The sequence below is a fragment of the Lipophrys pholis genome (assembly GCF_963383615.2).
Source record: "Lipophrys pholis genome assembly, chromosome: 10".
Classification (NCBI taxonomy): Eukaryota; Metazoa; Chordata; class Actinopteri; order Blenniiformes; family Blenniidae; genus Lipophrys; species Lipophrys pholis.
In genome coordinates this window covers 30,333,624-30,348,772 of record NC_137640.1, presented here as the reverse complement: position 1 = coordinate 30,348,772, position 15,149 = coordinate 30,333,624, and the positions used below count along the sequence as shown (strand labels likewise).

Sequence of the window (15,149 nt, the reverse complement as noted above, 5' to 3'; positions counted from 1 at the left end):
ATCAACTGTCTGCTTCAGGAATGAAGAAGCTTTCAGTGACGCCTCCAAGAATGATGGACCCCCGCCTCGACCGCGGTGTATTTGCTCCGTCTTTGTCTCGCAGCTCCATCCTCATCCTCTTCCTACAGGGACCGTGCTCTGAGTGAGGTCAGATTATGCTTTACAGTAGATTTTTTTAATGGCGGGTCTGATTTCACTAATGTGGTGTCTTTGTTTTCTGTTAGGTTACAAATGTCCGGCTCACGATTAAAAGAGCCCTCTCCAATACTGCGACCCTGAACAGGACACAATGACCTCAAGTATTGAGCGGTGAGTTAAACTGCAGTGAAACACTTTCAGTAAACTTTTAGTAAGTTTTCTGTAAAAGCTGATCCCACATTATGGAATTTAAACCTGTGGTCCAGTAGGGATTAGTCACTGAAGTGCTTCTAAAGATTGCTAGAGAGGGAAAAACTCAAATCTGCTTCAACTGTTGGTTTGTTTACTCTGAAGGGATGACAGCAGTATCTTTGATGGGTCAATGGAAGAAGATGAGAAGGACAAAGCTAAACGGTATGACCCCCGTCATTTCTTTTCACATCAGTCTTTCATTCAGATTCAGCTAAACACATCTTCATTATGTGTACCATTTTAATCGTTATGAAATGTGACTTTTGAATTACAAGAGTTTTACTGAGCAAGAGTTTATTAAAGGTACAGCCCTCACCATTTCATCCATCACGTTTTTGTTCGCCAAAGACGTAATAAAATCATTGGTGTATATTCGTCTGTCTGTAACTACTGCATGGATTTGTAGAAATATTCACCTCAGATAGATATTAGGCCATGGAAGATTCCATTACATTTTGGAGGTGATCGGGAAACTTCTATTTTTCTGAGTCCAGGTGAACCTTTGGTGGACGTCAGAAGTCTGTGTCTCTTGTTTTTACGTGGAACATGAGGTGTGAGGGAGGGGCCCTCTACTGTCTGGGGGTTGGGCCTGGGTGGCTTTTCTGGGTTCTCAGAGTCCAGAAACATGCAGTTGAGGGTTTCGTCGTGACAATTCCTCATACTGTAGGTGTCACTGTGATAGATAGATAGATAGATAGATAGATAGATAGATAGATAGATAGATAGATAGATAGATAGATAGATAGATAGATAGATAGATAGATAGATAGATAGATAGATAGATAGATAGATAGATAGATAGATAGATAGATAGATAGATATGGGATTGTCTGTCTCTCATTTTGATGAATTGTTGACCTGATCAGAGGGGACAGGCTTCAGAGACATGTTACCCTAAGTTGGGTAAAGCATGATAAAGAATGGATGGACAAATGGACATTTAAAAACCGTCTTTTCCCCCACTGGCTTTCATCCACAGTGTGTCTCGTAACACGTCTGAGAAGAAACGCAGAGACCAGTTCAATGTCCTCATCAAGGAGCTGGGTACCATGCTGCCCAGCAACACCCGCAAGATGGATAAATCAACGATTTTGCAGCGAAGCATTGACTTTCTGCATAAACACAAGGGTAACGGAGATTAAAAAAGGGAAGAATTACACATTTGGATTTGGGCAGGACTGAGTTGGATGTTTCATGTCTCATTAGAAATCGCTGCACAATCCGATTCAACCGAGATCAGACAAGACTGGAAACCTCCTTTTCTTAGTAATGAAGAATTCACACAGCTCATGTTAGAGGTGAAGCACCTTTTAACATTCGCCTTTTTAATTCAGTGCCAAAACTAATATATAACATTTTGTGTCCATCAGGCGCTAGATGGATTTTTTCTGGCGATTATGACTGACGGGAATATAATCTATGTTTCTGAGAGCGTCATGTCTCTATTAGAGCACTTACCCGTGAGTGGAAATACTTGATCAGGAACAATGAGACGGCATGCTGTCGTATCGCTCTTTTGCTACCATGTATGAGCTCAGATATTTGGTGTGTTTTGTTTCAGTGTGACCTTGTGGATCAGAACCTCTTGAACTTCCTGCCCATGGGGGAACATTCACATGTGTACAAAGCTCTGTCCTCTCATGTAATGGAGGGAGAGACACAGACACACGAGTACTTAGAAAGTAAGCGCCATACTTTACTTTTACCTTTACTTTTTGTGTTTCCCTATAAGGTGACCTTTTGTTTTATCAATTTACTAAATCAGCCAATATTTCTTTCTTTATTTCAGCAATAAACCAGCTGGAGTTCTGTTGCCACATGCTCAGAGGGACAATCCACCCCAAAGAACCCCCAGTGTATGAACACGTTACATTCAATGGAAATTTCAAGTCCCTGAATAATGGTGGGTTAAAGTACACAAAGGACAATTGTAGTGTTGCTCAGACGTACAAACGCTTAGCTGAACTTTGATTTAAAATTTTAACAGTGCCTCACGCTCCCCAAGGCGGTTTTGATGGAGTGATCCAGCGATCGCTTCACTCAGCCTCTGACGAAAAGGTGTGTCTCGTCGCAACTGTGAGGTTAACCAAACCACAGTTCATCAAGGTAAGAGTTAAAACCCTTTCTTATGGGTCTCCTCAGTGCAGTTCACACTTTCACTTCAATACTTCACAGGCAGAAAATATTGTTTTGACAAGAGAGACTTCATGATGACAGCTGGTCTGTGGCTCATCTTCGTCTCAAAGTCTCCAGGACAACACACTGCACCTCGCGTTGCATTATGTATGTCGTGGTGTTGTGTGAGCAGGGGGCTGAAGGTCACTGCTTCATCATGCTGCTGAAGCAGGGAACGTTCAGAGAGCAGGGGGCTGAAGGTCACTGCTTCATCATGCTGCTGAAGCAGGGAACGATCAGAGAGCAGGGGGCTGAAGGTCACTGCTTCATCATGCTGCTGAAGCAGGGAACGTTCAGAGAGCAGGGGGCTGAAGGTCACTGCTTCATCATGCTGCTGAAGCAGGGAACGATCAGAGAGCAGGGGGCTGAAGGTCACTGCTTCATCATGCTGCTGAAGCAGTGAACGATCAGAGAGCAGGGGGCTGAAGGTCACTGCTTCATCATGCTGCTGAAGCAGGGAACGATCAGAGAGCAGGGGGCTGAAGGTCACTGCTTCATCATGCTGCTGAAGCAGGGAACGTTCAGAGAGCAGGGGGCTGAAGGTCACTGCTTCATCATGCTGCTGAAGCAGGGAACGATCAGTGAGCAGGGGGCTGAAGGTCACTGCTTCATCATGCTGCTGAAGCAGGGAACGATCAGAGAGCAGGGGGCTGAAGGTCACTGCTTCATCATGCTGCTGAAGCAGGGAACGATCAGTGAGCAGGGGGCTGAAGGTCACTGCTTCATCATGCTGCTGAAGCAGGGAACGATCAGAGAGCAGGGGGCTGAAGGTCACTGCTTCATCATGCTGCTGAAGCAGGGAACGATCAGTGAGCAGGGGGCTGAAGGTCACTGCTTCATCATGCTGCTGAAGCAGGGAACGATCAGTGAGCAGGGGGCTGAAGGTCACTGCTTCATCATGCTGCTGAAGCAGGGAACGATCAGAGAGCAGGGGGCTGAAGGTCACTGCTTCATCATGCTGCAGAAGCAGGGAACGTTTCCACCATAGAAGCCAAATCCTATCAGCGGGTGACACATTTGGGAAACGGATCTATCGTGCAGTCCTCTGTTGTGTCTGTGAGCTCTTGCTCGTTTGAAAACTGCTTCACCTTCTTGGATTTTTTTCATCGAATGACTTCATAAAATCATTTGGTGGAGTTGAGTTGTTTCTGTCAAATGAATATAGTTAAAGCATGAGGTCACACATTACTACAGACATATCAGCATTCACTCTCAGCTTGTTTCCTGCATGTTCAGATTTACTTTGAACTGTCTCTGCGTCTCCATACAGACAGAACTATTACAGATTTGTTATAAGCAGCTTATAACTCCTGCTATTCCTCCCCTGTCCCTCCTAGGAGATGTGCTCTGTTGAAGAGCCTAATGAGGAATTCACCTCCAGACATAGTTTAGAGTGGAAATTTCTCTTCTTGGACCACAGGTACAGTTTGCTTTACTTTATGGATGACTCTACATAAAATAATAGTCTTTAGTGTGATTGTCCACAGATGTATTTTACTTGTGTCTCTAAGGGATGCTTCTGCCAAACCTACTGAGTTCAGTTCACTTTTTTTTTTTACTTTGGTGAGAAACTTCATGAAAATGGAAATCTTGGTAAACGTCAATCTGGACTGTGGCTGGTCAACGTGTGACATGAAACTGTTGATGTGTCTGAGCAGTGTCGAGCCAAAGTCAGCATGTCAATAATTTTATTACAGAAATCGAGGCGTTGGTTATGCTGGTGTCATTATTGTCGTAATAAACATAGTAAGAGAAATTATCCGGCAAAACCTCTTTTTTTTCATCACCATATATTAAATGTGGATTATATTTGCAGCCTTGCATGGAAGCAGTTGTGAATATTTTCTCTTCTTGAGTTAAGCTCATTAGTTACAACTCAAGAAAACATACAGTCCCTGTCCTATCAGTTACACTTATTTTCCCATATGGGTTTATATTGATCAGCTCATGCAAAATTACCGTAATTTCCGGACTATAAGCCCCTACTTTTTTCACGCGCTATGATCCCTGCAGCTTATACAATCACGCGCCCAATATATGGATTTCTAAGGATTAACAGGCTTCATGCCGTGGATACATCTCTGGGGCTTTATTCACTTTTCACAGAGCTCCCACAACCCCCCCCCCCCCCACGCGCTTCTCCTGAGCCCATGGGAGCCTCATCGACTTGGCCACACAACCTGCGTATGTGGAGCCTCCCCTCCGGAGCCCTGCCCTCCTCCAGGAGCTCCAGCAGCTCCAGGAGCTCCAGCAGCTCCAGGAGCTCCAGCAGCTCCAGGAGCTCCAGCAGCTCCAGCAGCTCCAGCAGCTCCAGCAGCTCCAGCCTCACACCCCACGCACGCCACTGCTCAGTCCGAGGAGGGCTCACTCTCTCGGACACGCAGCCAGCATGCAGGGGGCTTCAACCATGGAGCTCCAGCTTCACACCCCATGTGCGTTGCTGTTCAGTCCGAGAAAATCACTCGCAGCTCTCCCTCTCTCTCTTTCCCCCTCTCTCTCTCTCTCTCTCTCTCTCTCTCTCTCTCTCTCTCTCTGTCTCTCTCTGTCTCTCTCTGTCTCTGTCTCTGTCTCTCTCTGTCTCTCTCTGTCTCTCTCTGTCTCTCTCTCTCTCTCTCTCTCTCTCTGCCCCTCTCTCTCTCCCCCCCTCTCCCCCCCCCTCTCTCCCCCTCCTCTCTCTCCCCCTCTCTCTCTCCCTCTCTCCCTCTGACCCGACCATGGAAGCCGTGTTTAAAATGACTTTTTTCTTTGAAAACAAAAACGGAATCCCAGAGTGAAATTCATGCCCTGTTACAACATGGACACCTGCGGCCTCTATATGTACAAAAGAAATGTTCTTTTTAAATTATGTTATTATTTAAGCTTATATTCATGTGTGCTCAATAGTCCGGAAATTGCAGTACATAATCAAAACTGTCCAATCAGACTTATATTTGTTATAAACTAACTTTCACATGAACAGAAAAGCAATAAGGTTCCTTTACTAAATGAATTGTAATAAGGTAAAACTAATATGAAACTTTAAACATAAAACTAATTTTCTGTGGATCTTTGTCTTTGCTATTAGACCGTTTTTTTCTTTTACCGTCTCCTAAAGGCCGGCGCACACTAGTCCCAACCTCTCCCCCCGAGCATCGGGAGCAAAGGCCCGAGTGTCGGATGTCTGCAAAAGAAAATTGTGGTGTGTGGTGTGTTAAGAGTGATTTCATCTGGTCCGATCCACTGGGAAGGTGTCAGAAAGAGAGCTGGTAGATAATGAACATGTTGAGTATTTGTGAGGAGGAATCCTGTAGTGTGTGTTCTGCTCCACGAGGAGCCGAGCAGCAGAGGCTGTGACGTCCAGGCGGCATTCTATGGAACCAACCAGGCCAAAAGCAACACTGCTGCTGCAGCCAAAGCCAGAAGGTTCCTTTCTTTGTTAATGCTGACTTCATGAGTATTAACATTAATATACAATATGAATTCATTAGACAACATAAGCAGACCTGCATGGCAGCGTGATCACTCAGCTCCACTTCATCATTCCTCACTGCTCTTCTTTAACTTTCTGTTTTCTATCAAGTTGTTTTGAGGCTGTTTCCCCGTGTGAATACATTTTGTGTTGGAATATTAATTCATCAGCAGAGTAGATGTGCGTTCCATAAATTCATGTTTCGCCAGTTATATCAGACATGACCATTATTAATAACCTCATTATTACAGATAAACACTTGTGGAACTAGACAGACTTGAGAACAAGTCAAGAACAAGAACAAAAACAAAAACGTCCTTCAAGCCTCGTGAGGAGGATTTGTTTTATTCTGTCAGAAGGACTGCTCTCACCACTCCGTCTCCGCTCCCAAGAAGCCGGGACAATCCGTGCACCAATCAGGATCTTGTAAAAACAGGCAGGTCATTTTCCAAGAGATCTGATTGGTCAGTAGATTCTCTGCTCCGGAGTTAAACATCAGAGTACCGGGGTGATTTATCCTGGTAAGAAGTGAATCTGCTTCCCAGGATTGAAATCCCAGGTTAATCCTGAAGTTCCCTCCATAAAAGAAACTCCTGAGTCACAACGTCGGCCCGAGGTGGATTTGTTTACATGTACAGGCCGTGTTTTAATCTGAAGTCACTTTTGACTGCGCCAGATTTGGAATATTGAGCGTGAAGAACATAGACCTATATAAATAGTTTTATAGAAGCATATGGTGCAGAGCCTGGTACTCTGCTGAAGAATCGCTCTGCAGGTCACTCCACCTCACCATCAGATCACAGGAAGATCTTGTGTGATCTGTCTTGTGATCATCAAGTCACTGGTGTCGTGATCTGTGAAGATTCTAAACATCCTGTAGTGTGTGCCAGACTTAAGCTGTCCTCAATCATAGATTAGATCACTCTACTGATGAGCGATCAAATAAAAAGGTCAAATCCTGGTTGGATTACGTCGGAAACACTTTAATTAACAACTTTTTTTAAATTTAATTTGAGAATTTCACCTCGAAACTTTCAAGATCAAATCTGTTATTATTTTTTCAAATTACAGAAGATTCAGAAATTCTTCTGATTCTTTAAATATTTGTATTGATTTGTTTGAACTTTGCAAGTAATCTATATTCTAGTACAGGAAATCTGAGGAGATCCTCAATGACAACGTCAGAGTATGTATGATAACAGCAATCAAAGTATTTGCATTGATTAAAGTAATTCTCATAATAGTTCTGAGTATGTAGTAAAGGTTAGAATAACGGGAAGTGTTTGCAAATATGTTGAGAGTAGGTGTACATCAATATAATCACAGATTCAACAATTTCACAAACTAGAAAAAGTAAAGCAGTTAAAGATCTTGACTGTAAAGGAGAGGAAGAGGTCACCCCTCTAATGCCAGAGTGAAATCAAACGTTATTTTATACAACAGTTTCTGGAGAATGACTTTTATTAATTCATCTTATTAACATTCCTGGTTATTTTTTCAGAGCTCCACCCATCATAGGTTACCTTCCATTTGAGGTATTGGGTACATCAGGATATGACTACTATCACGTAGATGATCTGGAAACATTGGCCAAGTGCCACGAACACTGTGAGCATACACACATTCTGCCACCAATAAAGTGTTCTCATTTGTTGTTTTGATGTACTTTTGTAAAAAGTCAAAGTTATCTTTGTTTTAATATAGTAATGCAATATGGGAAGGGAAGGTCCTGCTACTACAGGTTTCTGACCAAAGGACAGCAGTGGATTTGGCTTCAGACTCATTACTACATCACGTATCACCAGTGGAACTCCAGACCAGAGTTTATCGTCTGCACACACACAGTTGTAAGGTACTCATGCAAGATTTACTCTCCATAACTTATATACTTGCATATACAAATCTCAAGTACTGCAATTGTTCCTTTTTTCTAAAGTTATGCTGAAGTGAGAGCGGAGCAGCGAAGAGAACTGGGAATTGAAAAAGCAACTCCTGAGATCACAAATGACAAGGTGAAGTATTTTTGTTCTTAAGTATTTTGTATATATTGTCCAAATTAGATTTTCTTTTTATTCCTCCATCTGAATTTATGAAGCCGACACAAAAACAATGTTAAGGAGAAAATGAAAGAAGAAAGAAAATGATAACAGAGTTGGGTTTATTAATTATTTACCAAGTGTGACAATCTGTTGTGGCGGCAGTCCCGGGAGTCTCAGCTCAACACCTCCAGCCTGAAGGACGCTTTAGAGCGCTTCAGCCACAGCCGGACGCCGTCGGCCTCGTCGTGCGGCTCACGCAAATCCTCACGCACCGCCACATCAGACCCAGCCTGTAAGCAACCAGCTGTCCAGTAACAGTGTACCAATGTGCACCTCTGGCATTGTTTGCAAATTGATTTCTTTTGGCTGAGCAATGTTTGTGTTTTGATCAGCGTCTCAGATGAAGCTTCAGGGAGACAGGAGTGTCTCCGCTATGGAGAGGACATCACAGCGAAGGTCATCCATCAGCAGTCAGGTTCGTGAAAGGACAACAATAAGTCTGGAGGACAATTTCCCGAAATATTTTTCTTAGGACTTAAAGGCTTTATCCATTTTTGGTTTGGTGTCTTTATCAGCAGTCTATGAACTCTCAACATACAAGGCAGAGTGTGACATCATCTATGGTGCAACAACAACAGCCTCAGCAGCCTCAGCAGCCTCAGCAGCCTCAGCAGCCTCAGCAGCCTCAGCAGCCTCAGCAGCCTCAGCAGCCTCAGCAGCCTCAGCAGCCTCAGCAGCCTCAGCAGCCTCAGCAGCCTCAGCAGCCAGCTCAGACCAGTGGACAGGTGAGATACTTTCTCGTGTGTCTGAAACAGTATTCCATAGTTTAACTTTATTTGCACATCAAATGTAAATGATTCTGACCATGGAGAATTATTTGGGGAATTAATCTCAAATGTAAATTACGAATGGATGCATGTGAATTCATGACAAATGAGTTACAGTACAGGAGGGCCAATGAATCTTTATATAATCCGGGTGATGATCGACCCTAACAAGAGTCTTTTGGGATCATTTTCAACCAGATGTGTGAAAGCAGATAGTGATGACCACAGTATTTCATCTGTCATGTGATGGTGCAGTTTTCCAACCAGTTAGATGCCATGCAGCAGCTGAAAGAGCAGCTGGAACAGAGGACAAGACTGATCGAGGACAACATTCAGCAGCAGCAGGATGAGCTGCGGCAGATCCAGGACGAGTTGCAGAGAGTGCAGGGACAGAGTCTGCAGGTGGGACCACCTGTGTGTGTGTGTGTGTGTGTGTGTGTGTGTGTGTGTGTGTGTGTGTGTGTGTGTGTGTGTGTGTGTGTGTGTGTGTGTGTGTGTGTGTGTGTGTGTGTGTGTGTGTGTGTGTGTGTGTGTGTGTGTGATGTTTAGGATGACTTTCCCCTGATTGAGACAAGCTGTGTACTGTGGGTTCAGCTGTCCCTGCAGACTGGAGGACAGACTATCAGCTGTGTTGGAGTGGTCCAGGGGAATGTGCAGCGGGGCGAGACGCTCAGCCTGCAGAGACAGGTCGTGTCTGCTGGGACTCTACAGAACAGCACACAGCAACAGCAGACTGTTCAGCCCCAAACACAGCAGCGAATGCTACTGCAGGACCGGAGCGCAGCACTCTCACAGGTTTAACCTACTAAACTTCTCTTTCTGCCTTTCTTCCAGCGCGTACACAGAGGGCTGAAAAACCAGCGTTGCTTCTGCCCAAACCCTTTTTTGGTTGTGAGAATTGTGTTCTCGAAGGGAATGTGCAGTTGTTGAATGTAAACAACCATATTAAAACTTCCTTCATTCATTCTTACACATTATACTTCTACCATGTTTGTTTCTGGATCGTTGTGGATGCATGAACTCGTAACTCTTAACCCTGATTTCATTTCAGTCTAATCGATGGTCTCTCACTCTGCAGCCACAACAGACTCCACTCCCTCCATCTCTTTACAACACGACGATGGTCCCTCAGCAAAGCCCTGCAAAGGTGGTTCAGATTCCAACCAGCCTGTCACAGAATACTGGAGCCAACACTCCTGCAGTGGCAACGTTAGCACAGGATGGCACGGCTCAGATTAGGTTTGGATTTTCATTCCTTTAATTTGTTATCAAATAGAAGTGCTAGGATCGTACTGCTGCTCTATTTTGAATCAGTGTCGTGTACATATGCAACAGTGGACATTTAGATGTCTCCTTGTGGTGTAAGATAAGTAAACTCACCTGATCTGCCCCATTTCTCATCTGCCACAGGTTTCCTACGGGTCCCCAGCTTCTCACCAAGCTGGTGACGGGACAGATGACATGTGGAGCTCTCATGGTTCCTACAACCATGTTCATGGGTCAAGTGGTGACTGCTTTTGCTCCACAGCAAGGCCAGACACAGACCATCAGCATCTCCCAACAGCCACTACAGCAGCAGGGGCAGCAGCAGGGGCAGGGGCAGCAGCAGGGGCAGGGGCAGCAGCAGCAGGGGCAGCAGCAGCAGGGGCAGCAGCAGCAGGGGCAGCAGCAGCAGGGGCAGCAGCAGCGGTCACAGGTCACAGCTCTGCAGTCAGGACAGGCACCACTCGACCAGCAGCCACCACAGTTTCTGCAGGTAACCCTGCCACACATCACAACAACACGGTCCAACAACAAACAGATTCTTTGTTCAGCTGATCTTTCTCCAGGAAAAACTTGTTTATGTGGAGACCTGCCAGTTTAAGAGTTTTGTATTAGTCATGATGACAACATGTAACATAATTCTCTGTATTATTTTAGTTTTTGTCAAATCTACAGCTAATGTTTAAAAACAACTTACATACTTTTTATCTTAGGGGACATAGTGTGTCAGTTTGACTTTTTCACATGATGCATTTTAAGCACTCTTTCTAGTATTTACACACACATTTATATAATTAGGATCCAAACAGAGCTGGGCTGGACCTGATTGGAATTCAAGGCATTATTATCATTTTACTTCTCTTCTTTTACAGATGAAACTGCTCATGTTTGCTTAAACATGCTCAAACCTTTGCCACTTCTGTCATTTGGGCAAATTTTCGCAAAGATTTTATTTTTTATATTCACTGTGCATGTGTCTGGCCAAATGGCCTATATTGATTTCACATGTACAACATCGGCTATGGGCAAGACGGTTAACATGTTTCACATACATCCAGGAAGTTTTGGAGACATATGCGGCCCGTCGGGCTGAATGAAGTGCTGCCGACACCCATACTCTAAACTCAATAAGAAGGGCCGATTTGCCTGATGCATGAAACGTGTGAAACACAATCCTCCTCGATGTGAAGATCTATAGACCTGAAATCCAGCCGGTGTGTACAACAGCAGCAGAAAAGAGTCTAAAATAATTTGATGTTGACTCAAGGTGACATGTTTGTCTTTATATCCGTGGCGGCCCTCGAACTTTGATGTGTCGGGTCTGACAGAGACACACGTCCTGCAGTGAGCTGCAGGCCCACAGGAATCTCAGTTCCATATTAACTGTGACTTGAAGTTTTGCTGAGGGCAGGGGGAGCGAGGAATCTCTGCAAACAGCGTATCAAAGATCCGACCATTTTGTCACTTTCATGTCATGTTGTTTGCCCACATTTCCACCACACTCCGACGTGCACAGAACCAGGGCGTGCACCACGTCCCATCATGTGTGGGTGTGAGGACCCGTTCAACGCTGCTTGCAGCTTTATTTTCAAACGGAATCATCACATGTGACTAAAATCTGGATTTCTTTTTAGCAATGTCTTGCTAAAGAATGTCTTTTTGTATTTAATAAAGCTATTACCGTTTATGGTGACACATCTGTTCCACGTAAGTGTGCGCAACATACATTAATTCTTCCGTGTGTAAAATTGGGTGCGATGTGTAATGCACTGCATAATAACAGCAGGGTCTAATAGGGAGCATGAGCAGGTTTAGACCCTCGTGAGACCAGTTAGTTTTACCCTACTGATGATGTGTTGTTGCAAAACAGGGTAAAACTAGCCTGCCTCACTGTGGTCTGATCCCAGCTCGCGTTCCTATTAGTGGGTGAACAATCCAATGCTCAGTGAATTCTGGTCTGGTCTGGTCTGGTCTGGTCTGGTCTGGTCTGGTCTGGTCTGGTCTGGTGAATACTTGTTGTGGACACTGATTTTTTACAAAAGAAAAATGTAACTTTGAAATGAGTCAATGTGTCCTCAATGACTCCACTGTTTAATAGGCTGTTACTCATGGGTCCAACACATCGTAGAGACGAATGTGGATTTCAGGGGAGGGTGATTGTGGGTAAAGGGTGGGGTTTCATACTGACTTTACAGGTGTGGTTATGTAGGGTTTGTGTGGGACTCTGGAATGTACTTGTGATGAACCTAAACCAGTACAATGACAAACCCTGCCTCGTCCAGTCACTTTTGTCCATTGACTATGTTTTTTGTTTAATTAAAGGCTTCTAGGCTTCTTCATGGAAACCAGTCCACTCAGCTCCTCCTGCAGGCGGCGTTCCCTTTGCAGCAGCAGGGCACCTTCAGTGTTTCGGCCCAGCAGCAGCAGTTACAGCAACAGCATCCGCAGCGACAGAAGCAAAAGCAGTTACAACGGCAGAAACAGCATCTGCCCCCTCACAGGGCAGATAGTTTGGCTGAGAGATCTGCACAGCCGCAGTAGCTGATGCAAGCCTGTTAGAAGTGCAGTTGAGCAAACCAAGGCGTGGGCATCACTGTGAGGGGAGTCTGAAGAGGAATCACACTGCTCCATGTGCAGCACTGAGACCGTCCCTCAGAGACTGAGACTAGAGTAGAAGGAGAAGCTCTGGCTTCCCCTCGCTCACATCCATCTTTTGCTGGTTGCACTTTAACGTGTTGGTGCAGAGCAGAGAGCAGCGACTCTGGCTCTGCATTGAAACCTTCCTCTCTCTTTCTGTCTCTGTCTTTGACGCTCTAATTCATCCAGCGCTCTCTATTCAGAAGAGAGACGATACGAGCGCCACTCTGAGGACAGAATGCAGAATAGCCAGAGGATTGTTTGCTTTATATGTTTTCTCCTGTTCTTCTTTTTCATGTCAAAATGATAATGGGTCAGAAAATATATTTTCAGAATGTGGTGTAGATTCAACTTTATGTGTACAGAATATCATAAGTAATATATATTGTAAATATCTTGAAAAAGAAAGCTAATGTTTTATATGATGCATGAAATGAAAATGAATATTCTGTTATTTACAGCTTTACAGAGGTTGTTTTTTTCCTTACACTCCGTTGAGAAAAGGAGATAATATTCTCAGTGGCTGCTGTTTTCAGAGACAGCCCTTCAGGCAGAGGACATGTTTGTGTTTCTGCATTGCAGACAATGCTGATCTTGCTTGTTGGCTCACTTTGTTTAATCCTTGACCCCTATTTACACAAGATTTCAAAAAATTGTCTAACAATTCAAGTTTTTTTTTTTTAAGCTTTGTACGATGTGCTGAAAATCCAAACACAGAAGACTGCAGTCAGAGGAAGTCCGATGTTCTGAACGGGTTTAAAGTCCCACAGTTAAACTGAGTTTCTGCTACATGACAGAAGCACATGTCATGTAGAGATCCCTCCATGTCACTGCCATGCATGTTACCTGAAGGTGTTTATCCCAGATGTTAATTCTTTCTAATGTCATGGAAGTCAGACACAAGGAAACGTGTGCTAACGGAGACCTGATCAAGCTTGTCAACGAAGAGTAAGAACAATGTCCTGCCGGCAGCTCTGTCAGTAACAGCTCGTCACCCTTTAGTCAGCTGTGTGAGGTGACAGAACCAGGTCCTGGGCTCCTTGTGTTCATAGTGAGAGAAACCTGCAGTGACTAATCAGACTAAAGTTTGAGTTTGTCCTGTGAGAATAAGTTTACTGTTATTCTTTGAGATAGCAGCTGATACTAATTTAAGTGTTTTCCCCTCCATCTGAGTCACAGGCACTTAAACCTCCAACAAGTCAGTGTTTGACCTCCTACTTATCAGATCCAGAGAAAAGTTCCCCCTTTACCCGCATCTGCTGAAGCTGCGCTGTGTTCAGTCTGTAGAATTTCTGTTCATGTTCTTCTGGTTCACTGTCCAGCGGTTGTACCTGGAAACCATTATACAATTGACTTTTGTACACTCTAAAGAAGTGTTTTCAATATTTAGAACACACCCGTCATCCTGCTGATGATGGAAGAACCATAAATGCCCCGGTGGAGCCCATCAGGCCCATCAGGCCCATTAGGCCCAGCCGTCCACGTACCCTCCGGCTCAGCAAGCTTGCCCGACAGCCTCCACACCATCTGATAGAACTCACAGCCAGATGGTGTTAAGCCTCGTCTTCATCGGTGTGCCGTGACGAAATGAGCTTGGCCACAACGCCAGTCTTAAAGGTGTCAGCTGATGCTGATCATCTCCTGTTGTTGGAAAAACAGAAACTTGTTTTAACAGCCGAGAGAGTGTCTTTGTGCCACATGTCATTTTTATCTTGTGAGACACTGATGACGCAGGGAACTGAATTCACCTGCATGAATTTCATGACACAGCTCGATAATGGTGACATGGCTCGGTTGGTAGAGGGTCGTCTCCCAATAGGAAGGTCACAGGTTCAATTCCCATCTCTGCCTGCCTATATGCCAAAGTGTCCTTGGGCAAGTCGCTGAACCCCAAACTGCCTGGGTGAATGCAGAGTGAGAGTGAGTGGTTGGTGGTTGGAGGGGCTGATGGTGCAGTTTGGCAGCCTCGCTTCCGTCAGTCTGCCCCAGAATGGAGGGAATGAATAAAGCAATGTAAAGCGTCTTTGAGTGTCCAGCAAAGCTCTGTATAAAACCCAGGCATTGTTATTATTATTATTAAATTGTAGAAGTCTGAACGTTTTCGAGCTTTGGGCTTGATCGCTGACATGGTGGAGCTCCTCCACTGCGAAAAATCAGAACCCCATTAGCAGGAGAACTGTGAGAAGGAACCAGACCTGTCAGTGACGGCTCGGTTAGGAGCATTTATGTTGGTGTTTAAACTCAATCTTCTATTTTAAACAAGATGGTTCAATTCATGGCAGGTGCCCAGGCCTCAAATTAAATCCTTTGCTCCTCTTGGTGTAAATGTTGCTTTCTGGTTGGGAGCTGTTTCAGTATGTTAGCCAGTGG

General features: G+C 44.6%; 1 protein-coding gene across 1 annotated transcript; it reads left to right on the top strand.

Moving 5' to 3' along the window:
* Window positions 1–289: 289 nt before the first annotated feature.
* Window positions 290–14,802, top strand: clocka (clock circadian regulator a; the record flags this gene model as incomplete). Its single annotated transcript, XM_080472804.1, has 21 exons — window positions 290–309; window positions 493–552; window positions 1,370–1,518; window positions 1,597–1,688; window positions 1,761–1,850; window positions 1,952–2,072; window positions 2,180–2,293; window positions 2,378–2,496; window positions 3,903–3,985; window positions 7,515–7,621; window positions 7,718–7,865; window positions 7,950–8,025; window positions 8,215–8,344; window positions 8,445–8,527; window positions 8,628–8,675; window positions 8,787–8,837; window positions 9,123–9,281; window positions 9,474–9,674; window positions 9,958–10,118; window positions 10,290–10,635; window positions 12,465–14,802. The coding sequence occupies 21 exons, from the start codon at window positions 290–292 to the stop codon at window positions 12,681–12,683; spliced, it is 2,577 nt and encodes an 858-aa protein (XP_080328930.1). The 3' UTR covers window positions 12,684–14,802.
* Window positions 14,803–15,149: the final 347 nt, after the last annotated feature.